At 42.8% G+C, this 24,861-nt stretch overlaps 2 protein-coding genes across 3 annotated transcripts; both read right to left on the bottom strand.

The window, feature by feature from the left end:
* Positions 1-14: 14 nt before the first annotated feature.
* Positions 15-4,997, bottom strand: yrdc (yrdC N(6)-threonylcarbamoyltransferase domain containing). Its single transcript, XM_069703841.1, has 6 exons — positions 4,759-4,997; positions 3,714-3,909; positions 2,640-2,754; positions 2,422-2,541; positions 2,149-2,279; positions 15-932 (listed from the first exon to the last, which is right to left on the bottom strand). The coding sequence occupies exons 1-6, from the start codon at positions 4,931-4,933 to the stop codon at positions 863-865; spliced, it is 807 nt and encodes a 268-aa protein (XP_069559942.1). The 5' UTR covers positions 4,934-4,997; the 3' UTR covers positions 15-862.
* A 4,160-nt stretch (positions 4,998-9,157) lies between these two features.
* mtf1 (metal-regulatory transcription factor 1) lies at positions 9,158-24,630 on the bottom strand. 2 transcript variants are annotated; one of them, XM_069703839.1, is made up of 11 exons: positions 24,559-24,630; positions 22,239-22,735; positions 18,537-18,775; positions 16,635-16,766; positions 16,297-16,370; positions 14,325-14,458; positions 13,635-13,712; positions 13,276-13,378; positions 12,513-13,171; positions 12,118-12,187; positions 9,158-11,365 (listed from the first exon to the last, which is right to left on the bottom strand). In XM_069703839.1, the coding sequence occupies exons 2-11, from the start codon at positions 22,704-22,706 to the stop codon at positions 10,794-10,796; spliced, it is 2,529 nt and encodes an 842-aa protein (XP_069559940.1). In that variant the 5' UTR covers positions 22,707-22,735; positions 24,559-24,630; the 3' UTR covers positions 9,158-10,793. The 2 variants fall into 2 exon arrangements, with proteins under 2 accessions (XP_069559940.1, XP_069559939.1); XM_069703838.1 differs by lacking the exon at positions 24,559-24,630 and adding an exon at positions 22,953-23,173.
* Between the last annotated feature and the right edge of the window lie 231 nt (positions 24,631-24,861).

The raw sequence follows: 24,861 nt of genomic DNA, 5'->3' as shown, positions 1-24,861 counted from the left end.
AAGAGATGGTGGTACTGGAAAAAAAAAAAAAACTTTAATTGTGGCAATACAAGGGTTATACAAACCATTAAACAAGCTTATATCTGGCACTGAGGATTAAAAAACAAACAAACACTTGAGTTTTAACATGGAGGTGGGCAGATGAATTTTACACTGAATGTCCACATGTCCTAACCTGAACTTTGAAATATTAAGAGTATTTTTTTAGCTTGTAATGTAGCTTCGGCTGCAACATAAAACAGGTATTGTTAATTAAGCTTCTCACAACTGTGCTGCAAGCCTCCCTTTCTGTCTGTCCGACATAAAATAAATATGAATGATTTAATAAAACAACAGTCTGGACTGGAATAAAACTGATCGATAGTCGTTAGTTTACAGTACTCCCGCCCCTTTATGGTATCACAAAGATTCATTCAGCCCATAAAACAAGTACCCACTTCACCTCTAACCAGTAAAGAAATATTAAAAACTCAAACCTTATTTCTTAGTTAGGGCAGCTTACTGTAAAAATACCATATAGCTGACCTTGTTCCCTTTTCTGAATAATTGTTAGAAACCCCTGACATCTTAAAATTGCCACATAATCCCACCATAGATCCACAGTGAAGCCCCAAAAATACGGTCATCCAAAGAAAAACCAGCCCCAGACCTTAAAGCAGGCCCGAGGACAAGTCGTCCATCAGCCGTTTAAAGACTCGACTTCCTGAATTCTAGTCTTTCCCGGGAGAGACAAAATCACAGATCCATCTTTTCCCGAGCAGCACCGACCCGGTGAGCGCTGAGGCGCACAACCAGCTTGATTGATCGATCGATCGATTGATTGATTGAACACAGGTTGTGTTTGTGTGGAGAGTTCAAAAGGTCATTCTTCCACCAAGTCCTCCGACAGTCCGTATTTGCGCTCCAGCACGTCAACCGTAGAAGAGAAGGCGCTGAAAACAGAATCACAGGCATCACTGGTTGGACGTAGCAAGTCTTACTTCAGAGTGAACGGGGGAGGTCCGGGGCTGCGGGTATCCGAAAGGCCATTATGAACCCAATGCGACAAACGGGCGGTAGAGCATCTCATCTCTGTCACCCCATTTGTGCCGAGTAAGTGGAGTAATCATGTTTTGGTCGACTAATTCGTGCAAAACACCGGAGTGCTTTCTGTAGCATTTGCATATTCTATCTGCACGAGCTTGCCCGTGTTCTGTTCAAGCGATTCCTGTGATGGCTCTCTCGCTTCAGCGGAAAGCAGCAGAGCAATAACACTGGCAGGTGCTTGAGGCAGGTGGATATTTCTAATGAATTGGCCCGTGCTCAATTTTGATGCGTGTATTCCCTTCTTTGCCGAGTCACAGAATAAACTGGACACCTGAAGGCACAGTCACATTACACTGCAGTCCTGCAAATATCTGCTGCCTCCAGTTCACTTCATTTCAAGCCTGTTTAGTACGTGGTGAGATCAGAGAGTTCTGAGGATGTTCCCGATGCAAAACAAAAGCGCGACGTAACCTGGCATACTTAAGTCGTGAAGGTTGTAGCTTCCCTCTCTGCTCGCAGGTCATTGCGACACTCTGTTCGCAACAGGAGCGGTCTCAAAAAAAAAAAAAAAAAACCGTTTTGATTGCACTTTGTGTGATTGCTAAATTCAATTCTGGTTTATTATCTGATGGCGGAGTCATGGGTCAGAGTTCACCTTCCTTCACCAAAGGTTTCGAGACCGCTCCAGTTGCAAACAAGAGTGCAGTACAATGACTTGCATGGAGCGGAGAGAAGCTCTAACCTTCGTGAGCAAATATTCCCAGGTCAGCCAACAGAAAGGATGGACGCGTTTGGAAATGCAGACATCATTTTCTGACAATCTGAATCGTCTCATCGCACCCTTTTGGGGGGGACATTGTTGAAAGGAAGTAAAAATGCGACCCTGTCACTTTCACTTTTATTCCATGCGAACGAATCGACTGAGAGAACAGGCATTTATCACTGGAAAAATGTGCACTGCTTGAGCAATCGAAAGAAGTATTTTAGTAATCATTTGGAAATTTGTTTTAGAAATCTTTTCCAACAGTCATTTTTGGGTATCGTCAGTTGTTTACATTTGGAGGAAAAAAAAACAACAACAACAACACATGTAACTGGGTGTCAGAAAAGGCTTGAACTTACCAGCCAGGTCTGATGATGTGGTATTTGCCGAGCACCGATAGGTCGACCACCGTTGAGCCGAGGCGGTTGTGGTCTCCTATTGGTCCGTCGTCCACCACCACAGATAGTTTGGGCCAGAGCTCCCGAAACTCCTTCAGAGGAAAAAAAAAACAAACAAACAAACAAAAAACAGCAGAATTCAAGGTCATATCCTTACATTGTACATATTTATACACCTTTTTCCTGAGTTACTACTGAAACCTGGGATAAATGTATTTGTTATTTTCTACTCACATGTACTTCCACGGTGCTCTTGTGCGAGCTGATGTTGGCGCTGGTAAGAGCGAGTGGTTCCCCACACATCTGGCAAAGCCGCCTCATGAGGGCGTGATCCGGGATCCGTACGCCCACAAGCTGGGGAGCCGCACGGACGTTGTTAGCTGCAGCCGACTTTGACTTTTATTTGTAAATCATTGTTTTATTTTCAGTTTCAGAAAAACGAGCAGACTCACTGAAGTAAAAGGGTTGAGATCTTTGTTTAGAACTTCAGACCTTTCGAACACCAGAGTGACGGGGCCCGGCAGGAGGTCACCCAACAGCTCCTCCTTCACTGTAACCTTGCAGTACCTGGCCATGTAAACAACAACAACAACAGGTTAAGAAGTGCTTCTTGAGAAATGGGAGAGTGGTGATATGCGTCATTATCGGGAGAAATCAAAGCTGAAAGTTTGTGAACCCATAATAATTTCCTTGCTCTTGCTCTGTGGGTCCTTCCAAAACATTTGTATTGAGTTATCGTCAGGACTTTGGACTCTGCTAGTCCAAAAATATTGGCTTTATTCAGTATTTAGGTTATCGTCTTGCTGCATAAACCCACTATCTCTTCGGATTCCTTTCACGGACAGATATCCTGACATTTTTCTTTTAGAAATTGCTGCTGTAATTCAGACTTCATTCTTCCATCAACGACAGCAAGCCGTCCAGCAAAACAGGCCCAAGCCACGATGCCACCACCTTCATGTTTCACAGATAGGATGAGGTTCTTATACCGGTTTACAGCGTTTCCCTTTTTTCCAAACATAACACTTTCTCATTTAAACAAAAATAATCGACTTTTTTTTTTCCCCTTCCCTCATCCGTCCGGGAAAACATCCCTCCAACAACCCTTTTGGCTTGTCACGTACATTTACCCCACGCAAGATATGTAATATTCGATCATATTCCCAAATAAATGACGGGGATATTTCCGTCTGGTTCTTTTTAAATCGGTTTCTCTTTATCTAATCTTAGGATTGACGTGAAAACCCGATGAGGTTTTAGGTCATATTTATGTCGAAATACAGAAACTTCTTAAGGGTTCACAGACTTCCCAGCACCACCCGTAGTCCTACACCATTGATCATTACCAGGCTGGCGTGCTCTGTGTTTACTCTCAAGATAAAAAAAAATAAATAAAAAAAACATTAAATGATGAGTCCATTATTGGATTCAATCAATCAATCAATCAAAGGATGAATTAGTTATTTTCTAGCAAAATGCTTCTAAATTGGGAGAAGTCAAATCAAAGCAGAAACCCGCACACGTACCTGTAGATGTCCTGAATTTCTCCAACGCAAATCGCCAGCGGTTTCTCTTCGTTCCGTCCTTTGATGTCGTAGATTTTCCGGACGGCTTCGCAGTTTTGGGCGAAGCACGTCAGGCCGTAGATGGTGTCGGTGGGCACGGCGACAACGTGACCCTCCTTCAGAGCCTTCATCGTGCAGGTCAGGATTTCAGCAGCACCTGCGGTCGGAAAACGACGAAAGTCAGCCGGACATCCTCCGCAGCGGGACACGCAACAACAACAACAACAACAACAACAACAACAACAACAACAGAGGGTTGAAGAAAAAAGAAAAAAAAAAACTGGGTGCAAAAACTCGTGTTTAGGCTCACTTGCTCAAACCGCGTTATCCCAACTTTATTGCCCTAAATCAAAGTTCATCGTCCTGAATGTTTACATGGCAGTGACGCTCAATATTCCCTCGTCCCAGTCCAAAAACACGTGCGACGTAATCTTTCAATATTAAAAGGCTGAGCTGTTGATGCATTTGATGTAACACGAGTACGGGAAATTATACCCCTCAAAGTGGTCTGGAAATTGTTTATATTAGTTTCTTTTCTTTTCTTTTTTTTTTTACGTATATCATTATAAAAAATAAAAAAAATTAAAAAATCTCACATTTACATCCCTTTTTAAAAAACAAAAAGTAAATACAGCCTTCAGGACAGTTCTTTCAGAGAAGTTATACCCCTGATGTCTTCAGAAAGTGTCACCTAAACACATCGTCAGTCAAGTTTTTAAATGCTCTGATGAGGTATACCTTTTCTCTTTTACTGTCCCAAAATTAGTCTACTACTGCCTCTCTTCTGATCGGTTTATTTCGCCTTTAAAAAAAAAATAAATAAAAAAAAAATCCCGGCGAGGCAGCTGCATGACCGGAAAATCAGGCATGCGATGGTTACGTCGCTTCCTTTCAAACGGAAGACCGTAAACTGCTTCCTATAAGCCATCAATAACCATGCATCCGTATTTTAAAAGCGTCGGGACAACACAGCCCTTTAAGTTTGTGATCGGCGGACACGTGTTACCTGTTTGGTCCTCTTGACATCTTGTCGGCCCGCTGGAGGTCGGCGGCGGCGGCAGCCGCAACACTTTGGTCGTGAGATCTTTATACATGTCCGCTCCGAGTCGACGAGCTGCGGCTGAACTCCGGTCTCGTCTCGACTTGATCAATTCAGCAGCGATGTTACGAACCGACTTCATAAATCCCAAGTCCACAGCCGCCGATTCACCCAGTTCTCAAACGAGGAGCTTATGTTATCGCGGGACAATATAACGCCCGTTTTTCCGGGTTACGCCCACAATTGATGACGTCACCTTTGTTGACGTGGGACGCGGCACGACAGAGTCCTTTTGAAGTTTCACAAATTTGACCCAGCTGATGCTTTAATATTTCTGAGAATATATTAACACGCGTCGTGTATTTTGTTGCAGCTCCGAGATTCACGTTTATTTTACTACTTGGAATTTTGAAAAAAAAAAAAAAAAAAAATGTTGTCCACCAACAACAGAGTCAGAGGTTGAAGGTTTTTAAACCGACAGCTCAATGTTATGGCGCACCTTCAGGAATAAAAAGCTGCTATTGACTGTGATGAACTCTACAGAATATGGATTGGATTAAGATTCTGCAGTCATTCAAACGTAAAAGGCTCTACATTTTAAAGTGTTCTCTTTGATTTGCATTTGAAAGCTACCTGTAAGTGGTTCCTGTTGCTGCTGCTTTCTAGAACACTTATCAGACTCTTCACACTGCATTCAGAATCAATTACGAGTAAATCCAAGACACCAAAGACAGACAATATGTCTCAGATAGCCTCTTACGCAAAGAGATGGTGGTACTGAAAAAAAAAAAAAACCTTTAATTGTGGCAATACAAGGGTTATACAAACCATTAAACAAGCTTATATCTGGCACTGAGGATTAAAAAAAATAACACAGTTTTAACATGGAGGTGGGCAGATGAATTATTATTCGCCTTTTTTTATATATTTCGGACGACATGCTATAGTATGACTTTTTTTAAAACTGTTAATCTTTGTTCAAAATCATTATTTGAATTGTAAACATCCCTAGCGGAGAGTATTTGTTTCCACACTTTCACATATTGTTTTGGTCCTTTTGTGGCACAATAAAATTATACCCAACTTTTTGTCAATAAAAAAGTTAATAATATATCAAAATATTAGATATCCAGCGGAATAAACTTGACATTAAGCAAACCGGAGACACCCAAATCTACAGATAGTAAACTAATTAATTAATGTAATCCTTTTCTTTTCTTCTTTTTAGCAAAAAGCTATTTAAAAAAAAAAAAAACAACGAAAAAGCCCAAAATTGATATGTTTTTGGAAAGATTTCTTCAGATATTTTTCTGTAACATTTCCAAGATTTTTTAAATACTTTTCAGAGATAAGCTGTTATCGTTGTCAGTGTCTGTAGACAAATTAGTTATATATATTTTTTTTACCTTGTAAATAATAAATAAATAATGTATCTTAAGACATGTTTTAAGTAGATCAAAAATAAATACGTTACAAGACACCAAAGCTAAAAACTAATTCACTAAACTTTGAACTTTTTCCTTGATTTTCTTTTTTTTTGCACCTAAAGTTCAGACACAGATGCACATTAGTGGTCTCTCCAACGTCACCTGCTCGTGCTCCTCATTAGCCAGTAATTAGGAAAATTGAAATCAGCTGTGAGCACCTCCTGAGCACACACACACACACACACGGAGGGACCACACTCCACGAAGGACGGGACTTCGCAGGACAAGTGAATCCACGGCCATGGCCTCGGACGCAGGTAACGGAAAGATCCATCTCTTCCTTCTGTCACGTGATCCGACGTTTCTCTTGAGTGTGCCCGTGGGACAGTTTCAGATTTAACGGAGGACGCAGTAACGCCTCGGAGCGATGGGGCCGTCTCGCCGGTCGAACCGGTGAGCCGCTGTCTTGAAATTCAGCCCGTTGCAACGTCCGTCCGTCCGTACTAACACGCGGCCGATACGTTTGTCCCTCCCTCCCTCCCCCGGCAGAAGGCGGAGGGCATCGGTGACAGGCTGGCGTCTCTGTCCCGGAGCATCGCTCTGTGCAACACGGTCCTGAGCGACTTGAAGGACCTGGGTGATGCCCTCCAGGTGAGCGCGTTACGTTTCTCTCCCAGCATTCTCCACGGCAACCTGTGGGAGCTTCTTAAAGACGCTCGTGGTTCTGTCTTGCAGAGGAAAAATCTTCAGGACGCGTCCTCACCACCGCAGAAGTGAACGGTCTCTTCCCCTCTCTCTCTCTCTCTCTCTCTCTCTCTTCCGTTTCCTGTGATTGAAATAAATTCCATTGCTTCATACTTCACTGAGCCGGCAGACGCATTTCAGTGACAAGGATAAGGTTTTTATTAGTATTATATTGCTCTCAATTCAGAAAGTTATTTATCATAATATTACTTTATACAAAACAAGCATAAGCAAACATTTTCACATTATACATTCTTTTAAAAATACAAATCCTTAACAATTCCTCACTCTTTGGGTGTCAAGACATTCCTTTGAAAGCATATAGTTTTCCGTGTGTGTGTGTGTGTGTGTGTGTGTGTGTGTGTCTGACTGAGAGAGAGAGGGAAATATTGCCCACGTGGTAAACTGTTGGGAGATGGTGGAAATTCTGAATCAGTTTCCGAAAACACCCCGGCTCATTTGTGATAAACAATCTGCTTCCAAACAAATGTCACCATCAGCGATTGGCCGACGACACCGCTTCAGGTAAACGTCGGGCAGACGGGTCAAAAACCCATTTCTCTGCTTTAAAAAAAAAAGATTAAAAACAAATATTGGCAGCTGTAAGTTTTGACTTGCATCGGTGAGAGATGAAGGCCGACAAATTATCCACGTCACATTTTAAGTGTGTGAAAAGGCTGAGATGATTACATGGATGGAGTGAGCCCTAATGACACATTTGTCCATAAAGTCTTTAAAGAGGAAAAAAAAAAAAAAAGAAAGAGGAAAAGCACATTTGACAAAAAAAAACAACAACAATTCTTAAAACAGAACCATTCATTCGCCAAGTACACCCTCAGACAAATCCAGTCGGTTTTCAACCAGTTACCTCGGAGGCAAAACTGCATGTAGAAGGATAGCTGTGGAGCAACATTCATGGGTACCGGATGGATGCACAACAGAGTCCAGATTCACGTCGTGCCAATGTAAAATATGAAATCCACTTTACTGGAGTCCAAGAAGCATAATTTCAAATGGATGCAGTGAAAACTTTTGCCAGCGGAGTTCTGCATACAAGTTGGTAGCAGAGAATCATTTCATGGAAAGAGGCATAAAATCCTCTTTTTTTTTTTGTGTGTGTGTCTCGGGAGTCGGTATTTAAACTCAGGAATGCCACACTTCAAATTGCATAGTTGTTAATTGACGGTATGCATGTACGAGAATGATTAAAGATGGATGTGCTTGACTCCCGGCAGTAACGTTGTTGAAGCGCCTTAACGGGGAAAATTGGCAAATTATTACAAACATTTTCGGGTGTGGGTGGAGCCGATTTCTCCAGATTTAAACACTCCAGATATTAAATACTGCATACGTGGAATGGTTTAGAGCACAGCATGTGTGACTGGACCCTCGCGCAATATATCGAACAGCTTCGTTGGCACCAGAGAATCGAGGGAAAGCTCCTCTCCTAAATTATGGCAAAGAGAATATAAAAAAAAAAAAAAAAGAAAAAAAAAAGCAAAGCAAAACTGGTTCGATTTGAGTTGCGACATACTTGTCAATTTGGTTTCCTACAACCTGGAATAAAAATGCAGAATCGCATCATCTGCGGCTGTCAATGTAGCGGATTCTATTCTCGGCAGCGCTGCATCTCCTTTAAAGACTTTCCGAACATCACGGCAGGAAAACCAAAAGGGACCGTGAGCCTCTTTCCGTCTCCGCGCTTTAGCCTCCGCGTGACCTGCTGCTGCTGCGAGCGATCGCCTCGACGGTCGGTGAAGGTGAGCGCGTCGACGTGTCTGAAGCGGAGATCGCCGAAGGCGAAAAGGAGGTTCGCGGTGACGGGACGGGACGGGACGGGACGGGTCGTGAGGCCGAGCAGCTCTACGCTCTTAACTTACAGGGCAGGATGCCTTTTGCGCGATCGTCATCATTGCATTGCGTCCCATTGTGAAACAATACTGTTAAATTGTACTCTGAGCAGGAGGCTGTGTGTTACATATATTTAGTTACTACGGGGGAGGAGGAGGAGGAAGAGGAGGAAGAGGAGGAGGAGGGGGGGACTGTACAGAAGCCCAGCTGCTTGGAGAACGATTCAACTAAACACACGGGGGGGGGGGGGGGAAAAAACAACTAAAAAAAACAACTCTCCTGCATTAAATGTGACAGCGGGAAGGATGCAAGGAACGATGTGGGGGGGTGGTGGTGGTGGTGGTGGTGGTGGTGGGGGGGGGGGTTATACATTAGCTCCAAACTCTTGAGCGTTAGTAATTCAAAAGTCTATACAAAAATACAAATTCTAGAATAATCTACAAGTTTCTCAAAGATGTTTACACTAAAAATGTACTCTATTTACACTGTCGCCAGGACACCATCTTTGAAATGCTACTTTTACAGCAGTTGTGTACAAAAAAAAAAAAAAAAAAAGGTCTGTAGTGGTGCCGCGCCTCGGCTAACAAGCTGTCGGATCGCTCGCGTTGCAAGTTAGTGTGCAAGAAACGGGGACGAGTGCAGCGAAACGTAGGGCTAATGCAGGTGTGGGCTTTCTGGGAAGGACAACGCAATGTCTTGAGTAACAAATTAAGGGAAGCGGAATCCGTTATGACTTGATGCATCCCTGAGAGGGTCACAACCCTAAAAAAAAACAAAAACAAAAACAAAAACAACAACAACAACAACAAAAAACGTGGGATGTTGACAGTAGTTCTTTACTGCTTAATTGTGGAGTTTTTGCAAACAAGCCGATCCTCGAGGATCATTTGCTTCGCTGTGCAGTCGACTGCGGGTGCCTCTTTTCTCAAACTTGCTTTTAGCAATACCCATCACGTTAAAAGGAAAGCAATTCAGTAACAAAAGAAACTTAAAACACAACAAGCGATTGGAATAAATTAATAGATCTTTTTCTGCTATCGCGAAAGATAGTAGTATTATCGGTATCGTGAAAGAATCGAGCATTTAAATAAATTAACATATACAATTTTTTAAGTTAGTTTAAGTTATAGGCAACTTATTGATGTGTTGACTTGATGTCAGTTAAGGAAAAAAAAAAAAAAAAAAAAAAAAGGCAGATCTGATCACAGGTTCTTTTCTGAATTAGTAAATAACCGTTCAAAAGAAGTAGAAAAGAATCATCACATTTTCTGGACTACCCCGGTCTTCTCTCGGAAAACAAAAACAGGGGGGAAATCGCTTCATGTTGCATGGCAGCCATTAAACCCCTTTCGATTCCTGCTGGGAGCGAACGCTCGATTCAAATTGGAGCGGTTCCTCTCGTATACAGTGCATTCTGGTCAGTTTGCATACCAGCTTTGAGCATTTGTCAGGACCTGCGGTACAGTACAAGGATATACAGACGAGTTTTTGTTTCCCTGCTCGGGCGTCTGGCCTTCGAGCCGGGACAAAGGAACTCTTAAGTTATCAGTGCTTTGACACTCGGCTCGTTTCATTCAAATGAATTCAGAATGGATATTCTCGAGCTTTCTATGTACAGTTCATTGTTTTGATAAAGGATCTACTTTTCCCTGCAATAATTACCGTTAAAGTTTCTAAATCTCAAGAAGCGAACTACTCCCGTTGTCTGAAAACTCAACTACTGCAATGAGACTCGACAGAAAACGTATTCAGAGTTTGTACATATATGCTGCACAGAGCCACACGGAACAGAATGCACTGCAGGTACAGGGGGGGGGGGGGGGGGGTGGGGGGGTGGGTTCGATGCGCGCACTATGTAGGGCGACAGAAGAGGCATCGCTTTGGCGAGTCACTTGAGGCGTGGGTGGAATCGACGCTTGTGGACGAGGTTGGGTGCAAACAAAACAAACACGCGGCGCCGGACCTCGGAAGGCGGCTCTTCTAAGGATTGCCGTCGGTGGCCATGTTGAAGTCGTCCGCAACCAGCAGCAGAGCCTCGATGTTGGCGGCCGTCTCGGGGCTCTGCAGGGAGAGGAAGTCGGAGACGTCCATACTGGATAACCCGTCAGGTGGGGGCGGGTTGGTGGCACTGCTGCTTACTATTGTGGGGAGAGTCTGGGCTGTGGTGGCGGCAGCGGCGGAGGAGGGGGGGGAGGAGGAGGAGGATGAAGAAGAAGAAGGAGCAGCAGCAGCAGCAGCAGCAGCAGCAGAAGAAGCAGCCGAAGAAGAAGAAGAAGAAGAAGGGGCCTCTAGCCTCACCTCACCCACCTTGGAGGAAGACTTAGGGAGGCAGCATGAGGAAGATGAAGGGGCTGGAGGGGGTGGAGGCTCTGACAGTGGCAGGGGAGGGGGCTCCGACACCTGCGGCGGTGCCGGGGCTGAAATGATGGAGGAGGCACTCTTTGCACTCTTGTCTTTAGCAGCGTCCCTGCAGGCGCACTGGCACTGGCAGGATTCCTCCTGTTTGATGATGATGACCGGCAGGCTGAGGCCGATCTGTTGGACCGAGTTGCCTGAAACAGAAACACATCTTTAAGCCCGGTCTTTAGAGGCGAGACGTCGCCACTCGGGAGAAAGTGGCGTCCCCGCGCTGTTGACGGCCGCGCGGACACACCCACCTCGCGGTTGCACACGATACTTTTGTACAGAGTGAGATGGGGAGGGGTTATTTAACATTAACTGAGCAACGTTAAAGCTGCGGACAGCGAGGTCCCAGCAGCGACTCTCTTGAACTATTAGAACATCTGCCGTCAAGAGGCACTTGGGCACGTCTCTTTTGAAGAAGATAATAAATACGAGCCTAAAGCCGAAACAAACAAACAAACAAAAAACAAACAAAAAAAATCAGATAACATAATGGATTAGTCATTCTGCAGAAAATAAACCGGCAACAATTTTGCCATTATTGCCGATTTTTATAAGAGGCCATGCAGCGCTTGATGTGTTTGGACCGGTCAGAATCCTCCGCTTTGGGATATCTGCCCAACAACATTTCTTCTCGTAGCTCCTTGAATACTTTTGATTGTCTCCCGTGCTGTTGTCAGTTTATTAAAATATGGTAATGAAATACTGTTCCAGCACTGAACTAACTGAGCAACTCGGAATTGCATTTGTATAATAAAAGCACAGTGACAGCACCTTAGTTTTATCTTGATTAATTAGATTGCTGAATCGAAGTCCTCCTCCGAATGACAAAACAAATCTATTATTTCATTAGTCTTTTGGCTTATGTCCATAGCACGGAGAAATACAATAATTCACTTACCGGCATTTCCTCCCACTGGTATGGCTGTAGTGAAGAAAACCTTTTCTACTTTTGGACCTCCTTGATGTTGCTGCGAACAAACATCAAACAGGTTAAATGGAAAGCCGGGGACACACCGGAGTAGATTTGATTTACGCCAGAATCTCCTGCTGTATCAAAAGGATTGTTGTGTGCCATAATGAAAGTAATGACAAAAATAAAAACACGCCATAGTTTTTGTTGCCATTATTTTACTTAAATTTGTTTAATTTAAAATTTTGGTTTTTCTTACAAACAACAGAAATATGCAAAAAAAACCAACCAATCCCTACCTTCATGCAGGTTTGTGTTGTTACGCTTAAAATGAATCAAGTCACCATTTCTTTGTGCAAACTCTGTGCGGGAGGTTTACTCACCGCTTGTTCTGGATTCTGCTGGCTGTTGGCAGCACTGCTGAGGATCCACTGGAGGTTCTGGTCCGACATGACCAGGCTGGGCAAGTTCTGGGTGGGTGCTATGGTGATGGTAGCCGGGGCGGTAGCCAGACTGGGGCCAGAGTTGGGGGCGGGGTTGTTGGCCAAAGGCACGGGTTGAGCCACAGCTGCTCGAGCATCTGTTGCGGTGGCTGCGACGACGACGGCGGCGGCAGCAGGGCCTGGTGCTGTGGTGGTCAGTGAAGGAGCCACAGAAGGAGGAGCAGAGATGGGTGGCGGTGGTGGAGGGGTGGTCTGAGTAGCACTATCTGGCTGTAGGAATGTCGGCGGCAGCGCCACGTAGTGCTGAGGGGTGACGTGGCTCGGTGCTTGGACAGAAGCCTGAGGCACATCTGAGATCTGCTGAGGCCCGCTTAGTTGTATGAAAGGGGGAGGCTGCGTGGAGCTGACAGCAGCGGTGGCGGAGGCAGCGGTGGAGGCCTGAGAGGAAGAGCTCGGACTGAGCTGGGAAGAAGCCTCCATCACTGCGGCAGTGTGGGGACAGGGAGACGGGGAGGTAGGGCTGATCGAGAACGAGATGAAAGCGGAGCCATCAGCCGGATGGCCCGAGGTCTTGAAGCTGAAGTGTTCAACGAGGCTCTCTGAGGAGGAAGATTAAAAAAACAACAACAACAAAAAAAACTTTATCATAAGAAGAACATTCGACGCAACTCGAGGGGACATTTTCGAAATGACACGCTCTTACCGTGCGGATGGGTGTCATCCTGGCTCACGCTGTTTTCGGGACTCTGGAACATGAGCTCAAAGATTTTTACAGGGGTCACATTGTTGAGGTCCAAATTTTGAGCCTGTAATGAAAATAATATTAACATAAGATTTCTAAGTATTCAAACACACAGAAATTCTTGTTTACTGTTATTTTTAACAGTTCACTGTTCATATTTATGTTTACTGTTTTATAACAATGGATATAAAACTACGATTACACTGACGTGTCAAAATATCTGCCTCTTCTATGACATCTTTATTGATTCGTTTTGACAGCTCGTCCACACTTTCAATCCAATGTCTGTTTGACAAAGATGACACAAATGCCAGGCTTACATTATGGATGTTCTCTCGTAGCTCGGAGTCTGTGGAGATGAGGCTCAAGTCACTGAGGCACAGCGAGTGATTTGCATCCTGTAATTAACAGATGAATAGGTCTTAATTAAACTTGCCTCTGCTATGGGATCAAGTGTTGAGTCATGCAAACAAAATAGGTGCGTGAAACTGGAAGAGAGTGCGACGTACACTCCAGGTTAATGCCAGATCATAGTTAAAACAGTTCTATCATTAAAGGTAAGCCACTATTAATGACATCATTATTAAATATTGCTTTAAATAAGAAAAGCAATAACAGGATTAATCAAACTTGATTCGAGGAGTTCAATCCCGAACCAACTTTTCTTCAAAATGGTTTATGTAGCGCAGCATGTAACATCATGCAGGTTCCCAGCTTGTTATTTGGGGTGACATGCTCTCTGCCACGCCTCCCACTTCTAATAAAAACCTGCCCTGTTATGTGTGCGAGAGAATAACACAAGTGTATGAAAACCTGCAAGTGAATTAACTCGAAGCGTGCATCCAACACCAAAAGGCAAATTGGATTCCTGAACACGCAGCGCCTACATCTTTATTAATCGAATAAGATGAGGAGTCATGTCGCTCTCGGGCGTTACGTGGAGAACGGGACGACTGTACCGAGAGAGAAAGACAAATTGTCCTCTGAGAAGGTTCTGCACTGTGACTCACTTCAGACAGCGGATGTGTGAGCGTGACGCTGAAGGCCTGTCCTTTGTCGTGGCCCCGGATGTGACTCTTCAGACTGTACTGGCTGCTAAAAGTCTTCTCACAGCCGTCACTCGGACAGTTGAATGGCTTCTCCCCTACGGAGCGAATCCAGACATGAAAATACAGAATGAGACAGGAAGGCAGATGCTAATCTTTACTAGTTCTGACTTGTTCAGCAAGAGAGAAGGTCAGCCAAGCTCAAACCTGCAACTTTCTTTTTAACTTCGAAGAAAATATAACAAAGAAACGTAACACTGAGCTACTGCAAACACCAACAACGTGACTGCACGGCCTTTGAAGAGCAGTGTGTGGGATTTATTTAGTGACATCTAGTGGTGAGGTTGCAGATTGAAACCAACTGAATAGTCTCACCCTTATTTATCTATTAAGTGTGCAAGAGAGTCTGCGGTGGCCATGAAATGAGCAAAAACACTCAAAAAGCCCTCTATAGAGCCACTGTTTGGTTTGTCCCTTCTGGGCTACTGTAGAAACATGGTGGGCCCTGCAGAAGTGGACCCGCTCCCTCAGTAGACATTGAGGCCTCATTTTAAAGTAACAAAAACACAATGATTCAGAGATTCAGGTGATTTTACACAAATGAAAACACAATATTGGACATTACATTGTATTTCTGCCCATAGATCCCCCCCAACACCCTAAACACAGAACCTTCGATTGATAGGCTAAAACAATGAGGTAACCTAGAGTAGTGTAACAGAAGCCTCACCCTGTTTTTGAAATGTCGCTTTCACTAATATTTCAAAAAACAGGGAAAGAACCACAAGTCAGTCAGACAAAGCATATTAAATGATAGCTGCGCCGACTGTGGCTCACAGCTTCAGTTTTCTTCGCCGTGAATAACTCGCTGGGTCCTCGACCCGTATTAGCATTTGCACAGCCACTCTGAAGGGCGGACCAATGAGCGACCAATATCGCTGTTTGTTTTGTCCCGCCCCTTCATCACTGTGATTGGACGGCTGACGACAGTGACGAGGGCAACTCTCTCTGACCGAAAAAAAAAAAACGCTGAGCGCCTGAATAAACACTCAGCACACCGTCACGCGGCTGGCGGTCATTAAAATCACCTTTAAAAACACGCTGCGCTCAGGAAAAAAAAACCTTTGGTGGACACGGTAGGTAGTTGCAGCCGGTGTTAGCCGGTTTCGGCGCGAGCTGATTGGTTAAAATTGACCCCAGTTATACGCCTAGTAGAAAGGAATGTCTGCAAACGGTTCTCTACGGAGCATCCCGAGACGCATATATTCACAGAGTGAAACTGTGTTCTGGTTCGCATCAGGCTAATAAAATGAAGCTTGACTGAAATACGACGTACTGAATGACGGATCAGAAACTAATGTTTTTGTTTTCACCCAACAGGGTGTTCTATTTTTACTGCACAAAACATTCAAAACAAAAGGTCAACTCTCCTTCACAGGAACAGGACTAAGTTTAGGAGACGAATAAATTGACTGCATCCCTATAAATATATATATATTAAAAAAAAAAAATCGAAATAAAAAGAACCACATATTAGAGACCACCTGAATGAGAGTGAGTGGCTGGCTCTGTGTTCAGTAGCTGGCACTTTACGAAGACCATCTGCCCACCATGAACAAGCATCTGAGCAGAGGGCTTAGGCTCAGCTTCCCAACTGGGAACTTCCAGTTTGGTAATCTGTTCCCTCTATACAAGTGCATATGAACAAAACCTTTCATATACACTTTTCCTTTAACCACTTTTCTGCACCAACTATAGAAAAGAAGATATTAATTACAAAATAATGAAAATGTTTTTGCATGCAGGTTCGGCCATTCAAATAAGCACTGGCCATAAAGGAAGCGCAAATCAGGCAGAGGAAAAATAAACTTGTCCATGTTGAAGCTTCCCTGAAAAAAAAAACGAGGGTTACATAAAACAAACCAACAATATGCACCTGTGTGTGTCCGTACGTGTGTTTTTAGGTGATGACTTGCAGCAAAGGCTTTGCCACAGCCATCGTGATCACACCTGAAGGCGAAGACAGGAAAAACAAAAAGCAGGTCAGAATTGTTTGAAATCCGTCGAAGATCGAAAGTGATGCATTTTTCTACAGTAAAGGTATGGCCCTGCTGCCCCAATGTTCTGATGTGAAATAAATTCTAAAATGCTTGCATAGACGAGTTAACATTTCAACAGACTGGAAGAGTTCCCCAGGAGTAGCTATTTGTATCCCAGTTGCTTTATCTTCAACTAGGAGTGGATTAAGCCTGTTGTGATTATGGAAATGCTCACCGGAATGGCTTCTCCCCAGTGTGTGTGCGAATGTGCTTCCTCAGGTCGCTGAGTGTGGTAAAGTACTTTGTGCATCCCTCTGATTCACAGTTGAACGTCTTGCCTGTGTGAAGTCTCTGGTGTGCTTTTAGTCTGCCGAGACAATCAAGTGTGTTTCATTAAAGCACAATAGGACAATCTGAGAGAGAAAACAAAAGTAAACATGGTGGCAGTAAACAGCAGGGGCTCATTCCTCTTGCACTTAAATTTAGAATGTCTAAAAAGCACGTGAAACAGACAGTTGAGTCCACTTTTAACAACTGAATCGAGTCAGACGGGGGGAAAGAACTACACCGTGTACACACACCCCCTCTGTGGTGATAGTGTGAGGGAGTCAGGGCGCCACTGAGGACGAGAGAGGACCGTAATGTTAATAAAAAAGAGAATCCATCCATGTGCGGCCCCGGCCGGCGGCCCCGAGTATCAGCCTCTGACAAGAAAGTTCAGGTGATGGCATGGCTCCACCGGGCCTCCAGACATGTAGTCGTAGCAACTGAACCAATACAAACCCGAGGGCTCAGATGTGATATGTTTGGGATCACAGTGGAAGCTAAAGGGTTAAAATGCTAAGAAAGATTAACACGTCTGGCTTTGGTCAAAACGGAAAAATAACGGAAGGATTGTGAATGTTTTTTTTTTTTTTTTTTAATCCGAATTAAACCAGTCAGAGTGTCAAAGCTGACACACTCTATTAAAATGTCAAGACATCTGCTTTGTCATGTTTCACCGTGTATTATACAATCCAACCTCAAAATGCAGCGGGACCTAATTTTGTCAAAAATATGTTTGTGTTTTTGTTAATAAATATACATTAAATTCAGAAAACTTCCTGTTGAACTACACTTCAGTTTTAGCCCCCGAAAAAAAAAAAAAATCCAATGGGCAGAGTACCGAAATGTATCATGAAAGCTAAATCTTTTCTTACTGGCATTAAATTCTCAAATTGTGTGAGTGTGCGGATTAATGGGGGTTATTTCCATTTAGGGAGAATTGGTAATTAGGGAGAAGCTGGCAGTTAAAGAGGGAGAACATACAAGACGCAGCGCCCTGAGAAAACAATGTTCTGCTTTTCCTTTTTGTTTCACTTTGTGTATTTTAATCTTGCAACTCTTGAGCAAATACATTTCACAATTTGAAGGGCCACAAGTTAAATCTTTAGAATTCTAGGTTACAATAAATATACTTGAAAATATTAACTGTAGTCAAGAAAAAAAATCACTCGTAACACCGCTCCATGTAAAATAATCCCAGTTAGGGCTGTTACGACAAAGACACTTTCATCTGAATAATCGCGAATAATTATTGAATTGTCTGTCTTTGATTATTTGATGCAACTATTATAGTATAAGCCTAATCATAGTTTAATAAGTCGCCATTTATTGGCATTGAAGATGCAACATTTTAAGTAAAAATTCAATTTCTGTTTGCCCTTCGGACCGTGTAAAAGAAAACTCCATGACATAAATAACAATCTAAATATGAAAAGCCTATTACCGAAACATAAAAAGAAGTTACTGACAGTGACAGCCACCACTAATCAAAATAAACAATGTACCATGGTGCAACTAACTATCCACTCATGTGACACTAAATCATAGAAGAAGTGGGCGCCATTAAAAGAGTGCCAGTGAAACCTCAAACGACCGTGCAAATATGACATTGATTTTAGTTCTATCCAGTTGTTTCTGAATGGAAGCGATTTGAAATGATTATGAAAAAAACGGTTGAAGTCAGCTCAAACAATTGCGATCAGGCGATTATGTAATACTCGTGACAGGCCTAATCTCCGTAGCGCTGCAAAAACAGCAACATGAAGAGAGAAAAAAAAACCAAAAACAAACAGCGAAGCATGTGAGGACTCACCTGTACAGCGTGTTGAAGGCCTTTTCACAGCCTTGCACGTCACACTCAAATGGCTTCTCCTTGGTGTGAACACGGACATGGATCTTGAGGCTGTAAGAGGTGAGGAAGGCCTTTCCGCAGCCCTGCTGATTACACACGAACGTGTACTCGCCCCTGTGTGTCTTCTGGTGTGTCCGCAGGTTTCCTGCCGTGCTGTACGTCCTCGTGCAGCCTTCGAACGTGCACTGGTAGCGCTTCACCTGATGGAGGAAAAAAAATCTGGTATGTTGAATTCAACTCTACAGAAAAAAAAAGAAAAAGAAAAAAAACCTGAGTGAAAGGATCAGGTCACTTCCCTTAAAAATCCATTAAACTGTCTCTAACCTTAATTAAAAAAAAAAAATTAAAAAAAAGAAGTAGAAGAAACTAATTTGTTAATTCAGCTCAGAAATAACTAGCCGTGAATGACAGTCTGAGTCAGTGCGACCTTTCAGAACGGACTTGAACTCAATGACTCAGCCAGCCATCAGCACATGAAGCGGGTGAGCATAAAGGACAGCAATGATGACTAACCCCCCGTGCACTACATCCCATCCAATTCTGTTTCACAGCAACAATGTCCAATGCAGTATGGCAGTCTCCCGCTCCTCTTTCGTACAAACACCCTGGAGCAATGTGAATAAAAGCAGCCCATTCTCTACTTAGAAAAATGCTATCAAGTATTGAACACAAAGCCGGGACGAAGAAGCTTGTGATTGGCTTCCCCGACAAGAGAATCCTTTTTGTCGGCTGGTGTTACTCCTGTAATTTACTGTCACGATCCTCTTTGAGCTCTTGTGAACAATGATTGCAGCGGTGTTTACATGAAATCAAAACAACTGCGATTACTGAAATATTTGTGAGTGACAAGCCTAAAATGTTCGCAGTCTCAGTGCCTCACTTCAGAAAAACGTACCGAGAAACACAACCCCCTTCGCTGTTACTACAATGCGGGATCCAGCTGAATGAGCTTTGAGTCTTACTGACAAACACTAATCTGAGTGATTAGTTTGCGGGAGAGATCTTTTGTTAAGCAAATATGGATGTAAAGCCAGTGTGAAAGGCTGCTTAAACTGGGAGCTCAGAACTGTAATAATCTCCCACACTCATCGCGACTCTTCAACACCATCAATTCGGCATCTGTGAGAGAGCCCTGTATGCCTTCGGCCACCCACATACGGAGTGGAAAATACCACTACATTACACATTAAATAGTTACGCGAGAGTATTTGTGACAAGATGACAAAGTGCTTGACATTAATCAGCGTTAGATTTTGTTTTTGCGCCTCTTGAAAAAGGAGGCTGGAATTTGCTACTTGCTGTTCACAGGACGGTGAACATCGGTAGTTTTATAGGCAAAAACACAAATATTTGAAAAAAAGGAGTGAGATGGAGCTTGTTTCTTCCAATTTACAGCATGTGCTCTTCTGTTTAGTGATAGTGAAGTAACATTATTGAGTTTAGTTTTTTGCCCTTGAGGAAATCGATTTTATGCCGACACAAATAATCAAAACAAAGCCACCATGAACTGAGTCAGAACGCTGTAATAATGACGAGACGCTAACACAGTAATTGAACACATACTCGTGTAAGCACTATAAAAGTGACCGATACAATCCAACAACACATCTAAATTTAGCACAACAGTGCTCAGCGTCCAGCTGTAACCGCCAACATAATACCGGGCAAAACACCCAGTGCATGCTTTCCATCGTGCACACCTATTAAATAAGTGAATAATATATGACTAAATCTGTACTTGAAAAAAGTAATAGATTTCTCTAAAAGTGTAATAGATTACTTTAAATGAGTAATAGATTATTTCAAGCGAGTAATAATTACTCATGGTGAGAAATGGATCGCATTGAATTTGTAATGGATATCTAACACAAATACACACACACTATACATATTTCATATTTAGTTTGTTTAGTGATACTATTCTAACAGATTACAAAGACCTAAATACAAATGACTTCACAAAGACTACTGTATACCATCAAATCATGTGAACAGCATGTCTTCTTGTAAATATCAACTGCACATTTTCTTATTACTTTCAGAAAAGAAGCCAGAAAACGCAACAAACTATCCACAAATTCAGAATAAAAAAAAAAAAAGAGCCAGTGTGTTTCTATTACTGTCTCGAGACATTTGTATCTGTCCAGAATTTCAATAAATTCCTCCTTCCTTTTCTGAGATATTTCTTGTTGTTCCTGTTGGTGGTGGCCTTGGGGGTCATCAATCAAAATAAAATACCATTGTTTTATAAAACAGTTTTATTTAAAAAAAAAAAAAGTGTTTAAAAATTGGTTTGACCTCACCTAACCAACAGATTTGTCCACCCACAACACCTTGTTTCATTTTCACTGATCAAACCAAAATTGGCTGTATAATCAGAACATTATTTACATTGATAATATTCAGGAATAACACTGCTAACACTGCATTGACTCCAGCAGTTCACTCATCCAATGATGCCTCTGTTCACATTTAGCTACAATTTTGAAATGTTAATCCCCAAAACAGGGGCTTTTTGGTTGAATCTTTAAAGATACATTTTTGGGCAGGACAAAAAAGACTTTCCTCTATATTTTTGCCCCATATGCAAACTGTTATGGGACAGTGATGGGAAAAAAAAAAAGACTTGTCTCTTCCTCTTGTTTGCATTGTGGCTCTGGAAAGTCTCTTGTCAAGTAGGCTCCGAAAAGTTTCTTTTGTTTTCTCTTATTTGCAAGTGATTCCTTTCTGTTTTACATTCCACATCTAATTGACGACTCTCCTGTGTCCTTATCTTGTGACCTGCAAATCTAATCAGCATTACCATACGAAAGCAGATACAAAGGAATTGGGGGTGACTGTCAATTGTTTGTCACACTGTATAAAAGCTGCCCTACGGAGGAGATCTAGCACTGCTGAACACCTCTTTTTGAGGGTGCATGTATTTGCTCCTTCTTGCAAGAATAAATGTCCGATACGTTTGATTTTGAACCAAGGCTCTGAGTAATTTTTCTAACAGACAGATTGCATTTTGTACCTCACGAATAACCTGATTATTGACACAAGTACTACTGTATATTTTACATATTTCTTGATGGGAACATCAAATTTGAAGCAACTGACTAAACACAGGACTAAGAACTGACTTCCTCCCCGCAGTGCTTCAGCACCTTCCTTCTTATTTGTTGAAGACCATCTGCTAAGCCAGCACACACTTTCTACCATTTGGTATTGCTGCATAATTCCCTTCCACTAATTAGGCTGGCATGCCCCTTGGAACACCGAGTAGTAACTTCTACTTCAGCCCAATGAGCCGTCAGGGTCAAGCTGCTGGGAAATCTCATTTGGAAAATCCTTGAAGCACATTACCATATCTGCAGCTGTGCTTACTATTTCAACAAGGAAAGCATTTCGTAACATTATGCGTGTCACATCCTGAAAATTCTGTGTGTCAAAAAAAAAAAAAAAAAAATCTTTAAACCATCTACTGTTCTGTTGAGAAATGACCTGGAATGACTGGAAGAGTTTCCACAAACAAAAGCACTCAAATACTCTTGCAGTAACCAACCATAGCCATGCACTATGCAAGGACTAATCAAAGAAGCCCATACTGCACAAATGTCATCAGTGTGTAGCAGCCGTTCATCCTTCAAATTGAGAGAAGATGCACTTATTGAGGCTTACCTCTCTCTGTCTGGTCTCCGGGCACTCAGAGTGCAGGGTGAGCGTAGCCCCCTCTATGTTGCGTGGCATAGGCGTGGAGCCTGGATTTATTGTGAACTGGATCTGGTCTGCAGAAATTGTGTGGTGCACGTAACCCTGCGACATCCCATCAGGGTCGGCCATAAAGGCCAGAGACCCCTCTTCCTCATCTCCATCGCCCTCCCCTTCAGTTAGGAAGGTGACTCCATCTTCATCCCCTCCGCAGTGACCCTCCTCTTCACCCTCCTCATCTAGCCGAATGGGGTCCCGCTCAATGAGCACTGTGGTACGGTCGTACACCCGACCGGAGGATGATGAAGGTCCAGCGATCAGGTCATCATCTTTGTCAAAGTGGATCTTGTCTTCTTCTTCTTCTTCGTCTCGCCCCAAGGCATCCACCTCCACCTCAAAGTACATAGGCGCCTCCGTATGAGGGCCATTCTCGCTCATGGTCCCTGGTGCCTCTCCTTCTTTGTACCCTGTAAAATAAATGAGCTCGATTATTTTTGTCCTTATTTTTGCTGAGCAATGGAGTTAGGTCAATCAAGGAGAAGGGAGTATATTTGTATAGCCCATTTCAATGACAAGGCAATAAGTACAAAAATGAAATAAATTAAAATACATTTAAAAAAAAAAAAAAATAGTTGGGGCAGACTTTGCATTTTGAGTTAATAAAAAAAAAAGAAGAAAGAACACCTTCATCAGTGTTTGGCAAGTAAACCTGTCCCGAATGATCCGAGAAGTTTGTAAGGCAGCAGACCAGATAAATGCCGTCCATTCAAAATAACAGCCACGTTGCCGAGTTGACACACGTCAGCTTGAAAATTAGGTGTATTAAAAGACAGAACTACCTAGAAAGCACTGCTGTCATCGTGAGGGTCTGCTCTGACAGCCAGAAACAACCGTCAACTGACTGGACACAGCCTCAAAATAAGCGAGCCGTGTCTAGAAAGGCGTTTACATGATGGCCAACGTAAATACAACATAAACACAGTGGTGGAAGGTAACCAAGAACATTAGGGGTACTTGTACTTTACTTGAGTGCATTTGATGCTACTTCAGATAGATCATTGATTAGATCAAACTAGCCCCCCCCCCCCCCCCCACCACCTGCAGCAGCTACAACAGTAACACGCTGCTTACAACACTGATGCTTCAGTATTAATAATACAACGTCATTTATTATACCACTCAAATTGGCCAAAACCAGTGCTTTAACTTTAATAATTGAACTACATTTAGCTCCTTACTTAAGTAGGATTTAAAAAAAAAAAAAAAAATAAAATTGAATTCTGGAGAGTAAACTTACATGACTGTATTGGAACTTTTTTTTTTTTTTTTTTTTTTTAAAGGATCTGAATATTTCTTAACCCTTCACAGCAGAACTAAGCGTGCCAATCGGAAGACATAAATATCCCCAACGCGTAAATAAATAAAGGCTCCTTAATTAATAAGTCATCACTTGACGGGACGCGCGAGCCCGGTTCGGGAGGTGTAACGCCGCACGCGGAGATCTGGAACTTTCTGACAGAAGTCACGAGACGGAAGCGGATAAATATAACGGACCCGCTTGATGATGATTTCCAAATCCACTAAAATCTCCTTTATCTTTGATATAAAACAACAACAAAACAAAACAAAATCCGTTATGAGTAACCTCTGCAAAGATGTCAAACTCTCACACGACAACGTCAGCTAACTTTCTCACGCTCGACGCAGCCAGCTAACGTACACAAACGCTGCGCCGCTTTACAAACAAGAGCGGCCACATTAATAAAAACAAAACAACAACAACAACACCCCCACCGACTGTCAACACCGCAGAAACGTTATCTGAAGTTAATGTCACGCTGTTCCGATTCCTGCAGATATTTTAAGAGTTACATCCTGATCACAGCGTACTAGCCCCCAAAAGGTATGTCGCTAGCTAGCTGCTAATTTTTTTTTTTTTTTAAATTTAATTTACACCTATCGTTTTTTTTTTGTTTTTTTTTTTGCACTACCTAACGTCACATAACTCGGTCTCGGGAGTCAAACATCACAGATGAATTTGTGTCCTTAACTCGTGAGCCCTCCTCCCCCCTCTGATAGCGAAATGAACGCTAGTTAGCTTTAGCAACCATTTAGCTCACGGCTAAGCTAAGAAGCTATCCAGCAAACGTTTACTGTCGACAGGTTGACATTACCAGTCTTCCCCCCCCGAGAAAAGGAAAACGCGTTTCACGATCCCAGATGACAAGCCGGCATGCTGACCGCTTAAGTGTATCGACTAGAAAGGAAATGACATTGAAAATAGATTTACCTTGGATGAGTTTACGCCTTTATCCCTATGCTCTGGATGTTAAGCACTTTCTATCTATCCCCTCCCTAGATACCACACAACGTCACAGACTCGCAGCCATCCGTGATGAATTATGGGAAATTAAACATAATAAAATGCAAAATAAAATAGTATTCTTTTTTTTTTTTAAAGACGTCAACTTTTTTTTTGGTCTGTGCAGAAATGGTTTAATCTGCCGTATGTAGGGAAAAGGTGTTTTCTCTCGTGGTTTCATTTAGTGTCATTTTCTTTGTGACTTGCAACACAGACTCTGAATGATATCTT

Source organism: Brachyistius frenatus, unplaced genomic scaffold (genome assembly GCF_029030835.1).
Source record: "Brachyistius frenatus isolate BFR_SWC_R1_liver_20210118 unplaced genomic scaffold, ASM2903083v1 Contig_48, whole genome shotgun sequence".
NCBI lineage: Eukaryota > Metazoa > Chordata > Actinopteri > Embiotocidae > Brachyistius > Brachyistius frenatus.
The sequence above is the reverse complement of the archived record's forward strand: the minus strand, read 5'-3'. Positions and strand labels throughout refer to the sequence as shown.